Source organism: Lipotes vexillifer, unplaced genomic scaffold (assembly GCF_000442215.2).
Source record: "Lipotes vexillifer unplaced genomic scaffold, Lipotes_vexillifer_v1.1 scaffold573, whole genome shotgun sequence".
NCBI classification, from domain to species: domain Eukaryota; kingdom Metazoa; phylum Chordata; class Mammalia; order Artiodactyla; family Lipotidae; genus Lipotes; species Lipotes vexillifer.
In genome coordinates, this window is record NW_006796432.1 from 962,799 (window position 1) to 974,339 (window position 11,541).

An 11,541-nucleotide genomic window follows, 5' to 3' on the forward strand; every position below is an offset into this window, starting at 1 on the left:
CTTATCCCTGGAGAGCAGTGGTGGTTGCTTATTCTGGAACCTTTTAAGGGTCTCAATCTAATGGGGAATTCTCAGATTCAGTAATATCTGCCTTCCCCCTAGCCTAAGATTCAGTCTGTTTGTTGACTGTGAATTTGATATTGACATTTACTTTCAGGGAAATCCTTCCTGATTTCCTTTCTTGTTGCTCACCACTCCCCGTTAGGTTTTAGCTCATGATTTGCAAAAGGGGGGGGGGAGGAACACTGAGGGTTTTTTCCTTCTTTACATCCTTCCAACAATGGATTAGGAATTGCATCTAATTCAGGATCTCATTGTTATGTGGCAGGAGGGCCCTTCTGTGGATCTCTTTTCCTCATGCTGCTGGAAGTGTAAGTTGCATCTCACCTCCCTAGCTCCACCGCTACCCCCAAGTCCAGGATGCCATCAGTTTTTCTCACTTGATTATTGCAACAGATACCTAATTGATCTCCCACATCTACTCCTGTCCCACTGTGATCCAATATCCACACAGCAGCACAGAAACCTTCTGAAAATGTATCCAATCTCTTCTGTCAGTGCATCCTCTGATATTATGGCTCCAATCTCTTCACTGTCTTACTCAGGGACCATCGATGACTCCCTAGTGTCTCCAGAAGAAAGTCCAGACTCTGGCCTCCTCCCCAATCAACCCCCATCAAGTATTCCATCTGGCCTGGCTTACACCTGACCTTAGAAGAGAATCCATGGAGATGTGCCTTAGCATCTTTGCCAAAGCATCTTTAAGAACTAACTCATTCCCCTTCCTCCAGGAAGTCTTCCTTGACCACATTAGCCCTCACTGCCCTCTATCATGCCAGTGATGTCTCACATACCTCCACCCCACATTGCAGTTGTTTTCAAAAATAAAAGGCACCCACAGACATGACAGTTTGTTTTTTTCTTCCTTCCTGTTCTGGGTAAATGTGTTTTATTTTTCTATCTGTCCATAAGTTCCTTGAAGTTAATAAGCCTTATATGTCATTAATTTAATTTCACCCCCTTGGGTGGATGTTTGAGGCACACTGGGGACAGCTCAGTGGACAGGTTAAGAACACAGACTTAGGAGGCAGGCACAGCCTGGTGTCAATTCCCACCTCTGCAACATCTAGGAGGGACAAGTCACCCCACCTCTCCAAGCCTCACTTCCCGTCAGCTGTGAATTTGAGATCATTCTGGTGCATACTTCATTTGGTGTTGTGAGGACTAAAGGTAAAGTACTTAGCATTGTGCCTGGCACATAATAAGCCTTCATTAAATAGGAGTGATGATTATGATGATTGGCACATAGGCACATAACGCTCACTAATGAAAAAATATATTATTATATTATTCAATAAATGGTGTCAAGACAAGTAGTAGTCATCTAGACAAAAAGTAGTAAAGTTTAATCCCTACCCCATACTTTGTATTTGGGTAAATTCCAAATAGATGAAAGACTTAACTGCAAAAAAAAAAAAAAAAAAAAAGGAAACAAACTGTTGCTTGAAATAATCATGTAAAAAACAATTGTCTTAATCTTAGGATTGAGAAAGCCTTTTAGATATCACAGAAAATCAAAAGCCAAAAAAATTTTTTGACTACAAAAAAAGAAACAAATTTTCTTCTGGAAAAAATTGTAATCAAAGTCAAAATATAAGCCACAAGGGAGAAAAACATTTTGCAGCTAATATGACAAAGTTCATTTTCCTCACATGTAAAGGGCTCCTACAAATCAGTAAGAAAAGGCAACAACTCAGTGGGTGAACAATACACATACAATGTGAATAGACAATAGACAAAAAAGGAAATAAAGTGACTCTTGAATATATAAAAAGGTCTTCAATCTCACTCATAGATTCAGAACTCTAATGGAAAACTGATGAATTCATAAAAGTGCTAACAAAAGGTCAAGATGAAAAAAAATTAATTACATGGGACTGGGTGAACTGATGAGGATGATTATAATTTTTGTGACTTTCTGTTTGAATAAAAAAAAAATCTCACTCATAGAGAAATGCAAAATAACCCACGCTAAGAGGCAATTTTTTTTTTTACCTATCAGATACAAGATCCAAAAGTTTGGTATTTGTTGGCAAGGGTACAGGATGGGTTAAACTGTTAACTCCTCCAGGGAGGGTAACTTAATTACTATAATAACTATCAAATGTGCTAATGTGGGTACTCTTTGATCCAGCAAATACACCTCTAGGAATTTATCAAGCTGATTGATGTAACTTGCATATATGTGTGCAGTCACGTTTGTACAAGGCTAGTCATTGCAGCATTGTTTGAAATAGGAAAAGACTGTCAACAACCCAAGTGTCCATCAAGAGGGAACCAGAGAAATAAATGATGGCACATCCATCATTGGATGGCACAATGGAGTGCCATGAAGTCATACGAAGATCAAAGAATGCGGAAGCTCTGGGGACACCATTATGGAAAGATCTCCAAGGTACATGGTGAAGTGAAAAGACAGGGTAGAGAACCGATGAGTTTAACAGGCTACCATTCCTATAAGCAGAGAATAAAAACACATATAGTATAGTGTTAAGATCACAGACTCTGGGGCTTCCCTGGTGGCACAGTGGTTGAGAATCTGCCTGCTAATGCAGGGGACACGGGTTCGAGCCCTGGTCTGGGAGGATCCCACATGCCCCGGAGCAACTAGGCCCGTGAGCCACAGCGTCTGGAGCCTGTGTTCCGCAACAAGAGAGGCCGCGATAGTGAGAGGCCCGCACACCGCGATGAAGAGTGGCCCCCACTTGCCACAACTAGAGAAAGCCCTCGCGCAGAAACGAAGACCCAGCACAGCCAAAATAAATAAATTAATTAAAATTAAGATCACAGACTCTGGAACTAGACAACTTGGTTCAAATCCCAGCTGTCCCACTTAATAACTTTGTGATCTTGGGCAAGTTATTTAACCCCCTGTGCCTCAGTTTGTTCACCTATAGAGTGGGCATAACAAGAGCACCTATCTCTTAGGGTTATCACGATAATTAAGTGAATTGATACGTGTAAAGCACTTAGAAAGTGTTCAGCATACAGTAAGCACTAGATAAGTTTTTGCTCCTATTACTATTGTTACTTGCTTGCATATATTTAAAATGTCCCTAGAAGGACATACAAGAAACTGACAACACTGAGGATGAGAATGGAGTAGCTGGGGAGGACTTCCCCGGCAGTCCAGTGGTTAAGACTCCCCGCTTCCACTGCAGGGGGTGTGGGTTGGATGGCTGGTTGGGGAACTAAGATCCCGCATGCCGTGCAGTGCGGCCAAAAAAAAAAAAAAAGAATGGAGTAGCTGGGGTAAGAGGGACAGTTTCACGGCTAATTGTATCTTCTGAATATTGACCTATGTAAATAAGCTAACTGCTCAATAAACGAACTAAATTAAAATGAAAAACAAAAGCAACAACCCAAATAATTTTCCCCTGAAGGCTCTGTGTTGCCCCGTGCTGCTGGCTACGCCCTTACAACTGCTACCCCCTCTGCCCTCTGCCCGGCTGGGGGCCAGTGCCCCTCACCCACCTCGGGGGTCAGCTGCAATGGCCTCCCTGCTCAGTGAGATCTTGCCTATGATGTCGTCGTGCCTGCAGAAAGGCAGGCAGATGAGGGTCCAACTTAGGGACCCCTGCCCTGCCCGTGGAGAGGTGGAGGCAAGGCATCAACGGCTGGGTGGGTGGGTACTGTGTATTGGGGTGTCCCGCCTTCCCTCAGATGCCCAGGCTTGGGTCCCCAGCACACACACCCCACGGTATCCTCGTCCAGCACATAGAAGGCCAGATGGTGGAAATCCAGGGGCAGGTGCACTGTGTACTCCTCCCCCCAGAAGGGGCTCAGGCTTCGCCAGATGGTTGCTGTCCTGCAAAAGGGGACATGGGGGGCTGGGGGCCTTTGGGCCACACAGGCAGCAGATACCTGGGGACACAAACACACACACACAGGGATCCAGACACATACACACCCAGAGCTCCTCAAATACACTCAAATACAGCTACAAACACACACACTCATACACTCAAGAATCCAGGCATGGAGACACACACAAATACACACACAAACCCTGACCCTCACACACTCAGGGACCTCAACACACACACACACACACACACACACACACACACACCCCACACTCCCATGGGGATACATACTGAAACAGAGATATTCACAGATATACCAAGGAAGCCAGAGACACAAAGAGACACATTCACACATATACAGATATACATATGCATCCTCAAAATTTTCTAGAAACACATATCTGTGTGTTTCTACATATAGACACGTGCAGACACACAGAGAGAAAACAGAAACATTCACACAGAGATACAGAGAAAAGAAATGCCCGAACATGGAGACACACATAGACCCACAGACACACACTCACATACAGAGGGTGGGTGATATGCAGCAGAGATACACACACAGAATCACACTGTCACACAGTAACTGACAAGACACACAATTCCATCCATCCATTCATTCATTCACTCCATAAACACTCACCCTGACCTATGTGCCAAGTCTTGGGGGCTATGGGGAATCAGAGGAAGAGGTGCCAAGGTCCCCACCCCCACAGAGCCTCGCTCAGCAGACTGGTGTTCCCTCCTGAGCCCTTGTGACATAGTGAAAGAAGTTCTGTGACTGGTTAGCTCAGTGGTGCCCACTGGGGTGAGGATAGGAGGGGTCAGGAAAGGCTTCCTGCAGGAGCTAGTCAGGCAAAGCAGGGAGAAAGGATAAGAACAAGTATTCCACAGGGCTGGAAGAGCACGTGCAAAGGCCCTGAGGCAGGAATGGTGAGTTTGAAGAACAAGAAGATGGTGGTTGGGAGGCAGGGACATGTGAGGGGCCAGGAGACCATGAAGTCAGCTGGGGCCAGAGCACTCAGTAAGCAAGGGGAACCCCAGGAGGGTCGGAGACCAAGACAAACCCAGAAACAGACACACATACATCTTCACCCCAACACCTCTGCAGATGCACTTCCCTTCACACGATGGGGAAAAAAGAACCTACTTTGCCCAGTGAAGACACACCAAAATTTACGGTTGCAAAATTTGGTCTGCACACCTGCCACTGCCTTCCTCCTTCCTTCCACACACCCTTCCCCAACAAAGAGTATGAACGTGGACACACACACATACACACACAGCCCAGGGCCCCACCATCAGACGGACTCTTCTCTCCAAACACCCTCTTCCCGCTACCCTGACCTCTTCCCGGCTGGAAGTCCCTTCAGGTTCCCCAGCCCCCGGGCTGAGAAGCTCCTCAGAGCCCAGAGGGGGTGACAGCCTGGGGTCACACGGAAAATCAGTCTGTGGGTTTGGGGGTGGTGTCACAGAATGTAATAAGGGGCAACGCAAGCACAGAGAGAATGATGGGGGTTGGTCGGCTGGTGTGCTGCAGGCTACCCTTCTCCACACGGGCTCCCTGCCCCCAGCTCCCGGCCCATCTGGACCAGAACTGGTGCCAGGAGGATGCTGAATCCTGCTGTCTCCATAGGAACCGAGGCCTCAGCCACCGGCCCACCCACACCCTTCAGGCCTGCGGGGGCTGAGCCGTCCTTCAGCCCAGCCCAGCACAGCCCAGCCCGAGGTCTCCCCAGCCCGAGACTCGCTCACACACACCAAACATCTTCACATCCTCACATGTGTTCACAGTGGCGCCTGTGTACCCAAATAAGCAGGCACTGGTGCACACGTGCGTGTACACGGCAGCCCACGTGTGCACACACACGTATACCCCCCCCCCACGCTGGTACACAACGTGAACCTCTGAGCCTGCAGACCCCCAGGGACACGCACCTGCACCAGTGGTCGCAGGCATTCACAGCAGCCCTCCGACACCCCGACACACACTCACAAGCAGGCCCAGCCGGGCGCACATGCACGCCCCCCCCCCACACACACACGTACACACCCCAGTGCCCACAGCACCCAGCAGGCCCGGAACCAGCCAGCCCAGCCAAGCATGAGATGCCCATCCCCGGGGAGGCCACTGCGGAAGGTACAATCTGGCCGCCACTGAGTCAGCCCCAGGACGCCAGCAGGGACATCATCAGGACAAGGGGGAAGGGGGAAGATGTCGGCCAGTTGGTAGGACCAGATGGAGAGGGGAGCCGGCGCCCCCTCTGTCTGGGCCCATGGCCAGGGCACAAAGCACCCACCATCAGGCCTGCGAGTACCCCCTTGGGGTAAATGTTGCCCTCCCCCAGGTCCTCTTCTCAACGTGAATTCTTGTGCCTGGACTCCCCAGGTCAAGATGGAGCCCCGCCCCCTGGCCCTGCTCCCTTTGCCCTCCCCTCCTTACCTGGCCACCACTTCATCGTCCACTTTCACTATGCAGTAGGGGTCACTGCTCCCAGACCTGCGGAAGGAGGAGGTTTGGGGAGCGGGCTTGAGGGAGCAGCCCTGGGTGGGGATCCCAATCTGCCTTCACTTTACAGATGGGGGCAACTAAGGCCCAGAGAGGGCAGGGGATTTGCCCAGGGTCACACAGCAAGTTCAGTGGAGGCAGGACCTCTGGGCACCAGCAGACGATGTCATGGCTGCCCAGCCCACCCACTGCGGACCTCCTTGAATGGGCCCTGGGCTTCCACCCAAAGAAAGAGAACATTGAGACATGAAGCCAGAAAATTTGGAGTCCCGGTCCCAGGAAGCCCGAAGCGGTGCTCTGCTGGGGAGTCATCCCTGGCCCCAAGTTTACTAACTGTGGAACCCTGGCAAGACCCCTTCGCGCTGTGGGCATCGGTTTCTCTGCTCTGTGAGTCGGGCGTAATATTCTCACACACCCCCTATCGGGCGGCTGGAGGGGCTAAAGGAGCTAATGCGTGGTGCGATGCATCGTGGCCGAGCCCAGAGCTTTGCCCACAGGTGCCTGAGCGCCACCCTCAGGGTAAGCATTGCCCTCTCCGCTGGGAGTTTCCCTGGGAGGGGGCTCCCCATAGCTCAGACTTCAGCGGGGATGGACCTCAGCAGCCGCTCTCACTGCAGGCACAGACCAGGGCACCCAGACCTCAAAACTCATCCAGTAGGAGAAATGGGCTGCATCCCCTTGAGTAGCCATGAGTCATAGGCCAACCAAAGCCAGTTCCAGCCCTGCTTCATAGGAAGAGTTACTAGTCCATCCCAAGCTATCGACCAGGGGCCCTCATCTCTTTCCCCCACCCCCGCCCACTTCCCATCGCACAGGCTTCCTTTGTCTTCCACTAAGCTCAGTCCAGCCTCAGGGCCTTTGCACTTGCTGTTCCACCTAACTAAGACACCCGCTCTGTTCCTGATCTTATCATGGCTGGCTCCATCCTATTATTCAAACCTCAGCCCAAAAGTCACCGCCTCAGAGAGGTGGTCCTTGATCACCACCGTCCTCCAACAGTAGACAGTGTAAAATTGATCTCCGATCCCTCTAAGCATGTGAAATCATCTTGCTCCGTTTCCCTCTGTTTAGTGTCTGTCTCCATGGCTCCCTGCAACTTCCGAAATCTGATTTCCTTGGGGGAGGAGCTGTATTTCCCCACCCCCGTCTCCCCCCACCACCGCAGAGTCAGAATTCGAACCCAGGTCTGTGGGGCTCAGCACACATGTTCTTAACTAATGCCTGCACCCCGGCTCACGATCCCTTGTCCAAATGGCCCCCTCCCCTGACACCCTAGCCCCCGACCTCTCTCTGCCCCCTCTGTCAGCTCAGTTTGTCACTGATCCACAAATGCCTCGGGGATTCCCAGGAAGACGGACACTGGCACCGGGAGCTGCTCCAACCTCGTCTGCTGGCTGAGCCCTCCACGTGCCTCGGTTCCCTCTGTGGACTCCTTCCTCTAGTTCCCTCCGCTGGGTGTACCTTCATTTCCCCATCTGCTCTCCATCCCTGAACACCTCAGACTGGTTGGTGTCCTGTGTCTCTGAACTCCTCTCTGGGTTCTACCTCTGACCTCCCTTCTGCGTAATGCCCCAGGCCTCAGTTTTCCCATCTGATCTATCCCAAACCCATTGGGCTGAGTAACCCTGGGAGCCTCAGTTTTCTCATCGGGCTCCACCCCCCTGGATGCCCGTGGCTGGTAACCCCCTCTATCTCATTTCTCTCTCTGGGTCCTCTCTCCCTGATCTTCTTTTAGGCGGGCTCCAATCCCTCAGTTTCCCCAGCAGCAGATGTGGGGCAAATGGGCTGCGATCCATAGAAAAGGGCTGGGAGCCACGCCCCCTCCCGTCTACCTGGCCTGCCCCCTGGGTCCCTCATGGGAGTCAAGCACGTCAGCTCCAGGGCTCTGACGCACAAGGGCCTTATCAGGCTCCTATCAGGCAGGGGCAACAGTGGCAGAAGGGAGCTGCCCCTTCCAGACCCTCAATCTCTCTAGACCCTTGGCCTCTCCCACGGCTCCTGCCCCACCTCAAGCATGGGAAAGCAGGCCCATCGGCCATTGCCTGCCCAGTCTGGTTGGGGCATGGGGGCAGTCAGGGTTCAAATCCCAACTCTTGGGATTTGACCTTGGGCAAGTGACTTTGCCTCTCTGAGCCTCGGTTTGCCCATTCGTAAAATGGAAATGCTAACAGGACTACAGGAAGTGTTAAACACAGGACCTGGCCCATAGGAAGCCATCAAAGACATACAGCTGCTATTATTAATGACAGAAATAACTCTCAAATTATCAGCTGAGGCCTCCTCCCAAGCCAGGCCAAAACCTCCTCAAACCTGGTGAGGCTTCAGAAAGAATCTGGGCCCTCTCCCTTAGGAGAGGGCAGAGAGGACATACCCATCTAAGAGTGCCCACAGGCATGGAGATCCCAGCACGCTCTGAGGGAGCCCCTCTGAAGAACGGCGCCAACAGCCAGGGAAACTGAGGCAGTGTGGCTGGATCCCCCACTGGGGCTTAGTCACTCTCCCCTCTGCTTCTGGGCATGGCCCACCTCAGAGCTCACCTCGGCCCAGGAACTTGGGGGAGGAGGGGTGGCCAAGAGATGCAGGAGCCAGGTATGAGTCGACTCCCTCCCCAGAAGAGGCAGAGGGAGCCCCGCGAGCCATGTCCGGCTCCCAACATCCGTCACTCCCTCATGGCCCTCACCCAGGACTGGCGGAGGGGCCAGAGCAGCTGGCTAGGTCAGCAGCTGCCAGGTCCCCACTCCTGACCTCACTGCCTCGACAGTTCCAGCATCACTAATTCTCAGGCGCTCTGAGAGGGCATCTCATAAGAGGGGAATCAGGGGGCTCGTCCAGATGCTGCATTTGCACAGCAAACGAGCTCTCTGCTTTCCTCAGGTGCGTGTTTTCTGGGGGTCGCTGATGAGGATGCAGGGAGCTAGAACTGCTCTATGCAGCTTCCCCCTTGACATAGCTGCAGGGTTGGGGAGGGGGGATGTTCATGAAGTCAAAGGCAGGATACTCCTCACTGGGGGCCCACAGCTGGGGGCGTCAGAGCATAGCTAAGCCCCAGCCTGTGCGAAGGCTCAGAATCCACGGTCCTGCTCACCTGGCCAGCAGGTAAATGCTAAGAGGTTCTCCACCCTCAGCTGCATGCGGCTTGGAGACTCCTGTCCAGGGTTTCCATTGGCCAGATGGGAAATCCAAGCCCAAACAGGACTAGGTTCAAGGTCACACAGCCAATGTCCTGCCAAGGATCCCACACCTGTTTCAGGTGCTGACACCCTTAGAGCCCCTTCTGGGCTCCAGGCCAGGCAGGAGGGGGACCCCTCCCCCCATTCTGCTGATTTGGCAACTGCTGACTCAGCCCTGAGGGAAGCACAGCCGAGGACTGGTACTAAGGGGAACCTGAGGGTCCTCCAGCCCCATCACACCTGGCTAGGGAGGGGGCTGCAGGGGGAAGTTGGTTCTTCAAGCGGCTTAGCATCCAGGGAAGGTCCCCATTGGGCTGGGAGCTGCTGGCTGGGGAGCTTAGGGCTTTGGGTCAAGAGGACCCCAGCTTCCCCCAGGCCTGGCCGGTGGGCCACTTGGTGACACTCTGCAAACCTAAATACCAGATGCACACAGAGGAATCCTGGGGCCACCTGGATCCCAGGCCCTCTGGGTCTCCTCCCCAGGATTCTCTTGACAGGTGCCCACCCAGGCCTGGAGAAACCCCACCTCCAACACCTGCCTGGACTAAGAAAGAGAGCCCCCCACCGCTAAGGCCCCTCCCCAGCTCTGACAGAATCCGACCCTCTAATCCCCAGGGCTGAAGCCCTGGAAGACCCCCTTTAGTACGTCCCAGGAACAAAGACACCCCTTTCCTGGGGGCGGGGCGGGGCATCTGCTAAGTCTTGGTGTCCCCTCCCACCATGAAGCGATGGGCGTGGGGCCTCTCGCCCCATGAAGGTGGATCGGCCTCAATACACTGTCTCAGACAAGAACCCCCGCCCACTTCACCGACCTTCCCTGGCACGCGGAATGGGCGACCCCCGCCCCATCCCATGCCTGGCACGCCTCCCATCCCCTACTGGCCCCGGGGGTACTCACACGTCCTTGGCGGGCAGCGCCCGGCCCTCCACGACGCGGACATTCAGGGAGCTGCTCTTGGCCATGGCGCCCAGCCCCAAACTTTCCGGCCAGGAGGACGTCCAGGTTCCGAGGCGGTACCGCGGCGGGGAGGACGTCTACGTGTCACAAACAGCGAGCCTGGCACCCTGTCCCGGGATCCCAGCGCCGCCTGTCCGACACGCGGGTAGCTGAGCGAGAGGTTTCCGAAGGAGGAGAAAGGATAGGTGCCCGGGGAGGGGGTGCCCCCGCCAGACTCTACAGGTAGGAGCTGGGCGCCGAGCCGGCTGAGCGCGCTGGGGACACCGCCAGCCCTTGCCTTCTAGTCCAGCGCTCCCAGTGGGCAGGCGGGAAGGACAGGGGTTGGGAGGGGCGGCCCAGGGCCCTCCCCGCAATCCCGCCTCCCGCGGGGCACCCCGCCCGCCAGTTCCCGGGCCCCCTCGCGCGCCCTCTGCCGGCACCCCAGCCAAGCGTACCAGAGCGCACCGGCCTCGGAGCCCCGGGCGCCTGGAGGCTGCGACTGCCAGGTGGAGAGCCGCCCACGGCCATGATGGGCGTGGCCGCAGGCTCCTAGCGAGTTGGCATCGGGCTCAGAAAACACAGTATGTCCCCTGCCTGCCCTGCCTCCAGCACGTTCACACCTCCCCGGCTCTCCCCTGCCTACCATCCCGGCGCCGCCTTCTCGGTCCGACCTCGTTGCCCCATCCCGGAGCAGTATCGGAGATCGCGGGAGGTGTCGCTAGAGAGAGTCACACCCTCCCTGGGGGTCCTTTTCAGAGTCAAGGGAGGGGCCGCGAACATCCCCTTCCATCTCTTTTAGTTTCCAATTAAACCCAGACTGTGCGTGCGGCAGATCCCGCGTCACTGGCTGGCACTGCGGGGAAGGAAGCCACGGCCGGAGGGGGAGGGGAGGGCATGAAGATCACCACGGCGATGATAAAAGTCATCTACAATTGTTTGAACGCTTACTGTGTGCCGGGCACTGTTCTAAGCGTTTTACAGGGATTAGCTCACCTTCGTCCTCACAATAATTCTATGCGTTACTTACTATTGTACTATCCCCCCCCCCCCCCCCCC

The 11,541-nt window shown here is 53.9% G+C and overlaps 1 protein-coding gene across 1 annotated transcript in view; it reads right to left on the minus strand.

The window, feature by feature from the left end:
- The window catches only part of RASAL1 (RAS protein activator like 1), a 28,902-nt gene extending 18,391 nt beyond the window's left edge, over positions 1–10,511 (minus strand). Inside the window, exons 1-4 of the mRNA XM_007468568.1 lie at positions 10,447–10,511; positions 6,313–6,369; positions 3,755–3,868; positions 3,535–3,596 (exon numbers count right to left, since the gene is read on the minus strand). Coding sequence (XP_007468630.1) covers positions 3,535–3,596; positions 3,755–3,868; positions 6,313–6,369; positions 10,447–10,511 — 298 coding nt within the window. The remainder of the gene's footprint in view (positions 1–3,534; positions 3,597–3,754; positions 3,869–6,312; positions 6,370–10,446) is intronic.
- Between the last annotated feature and the right edge of the window lie 1,030 nt (positions 10,512–11,541).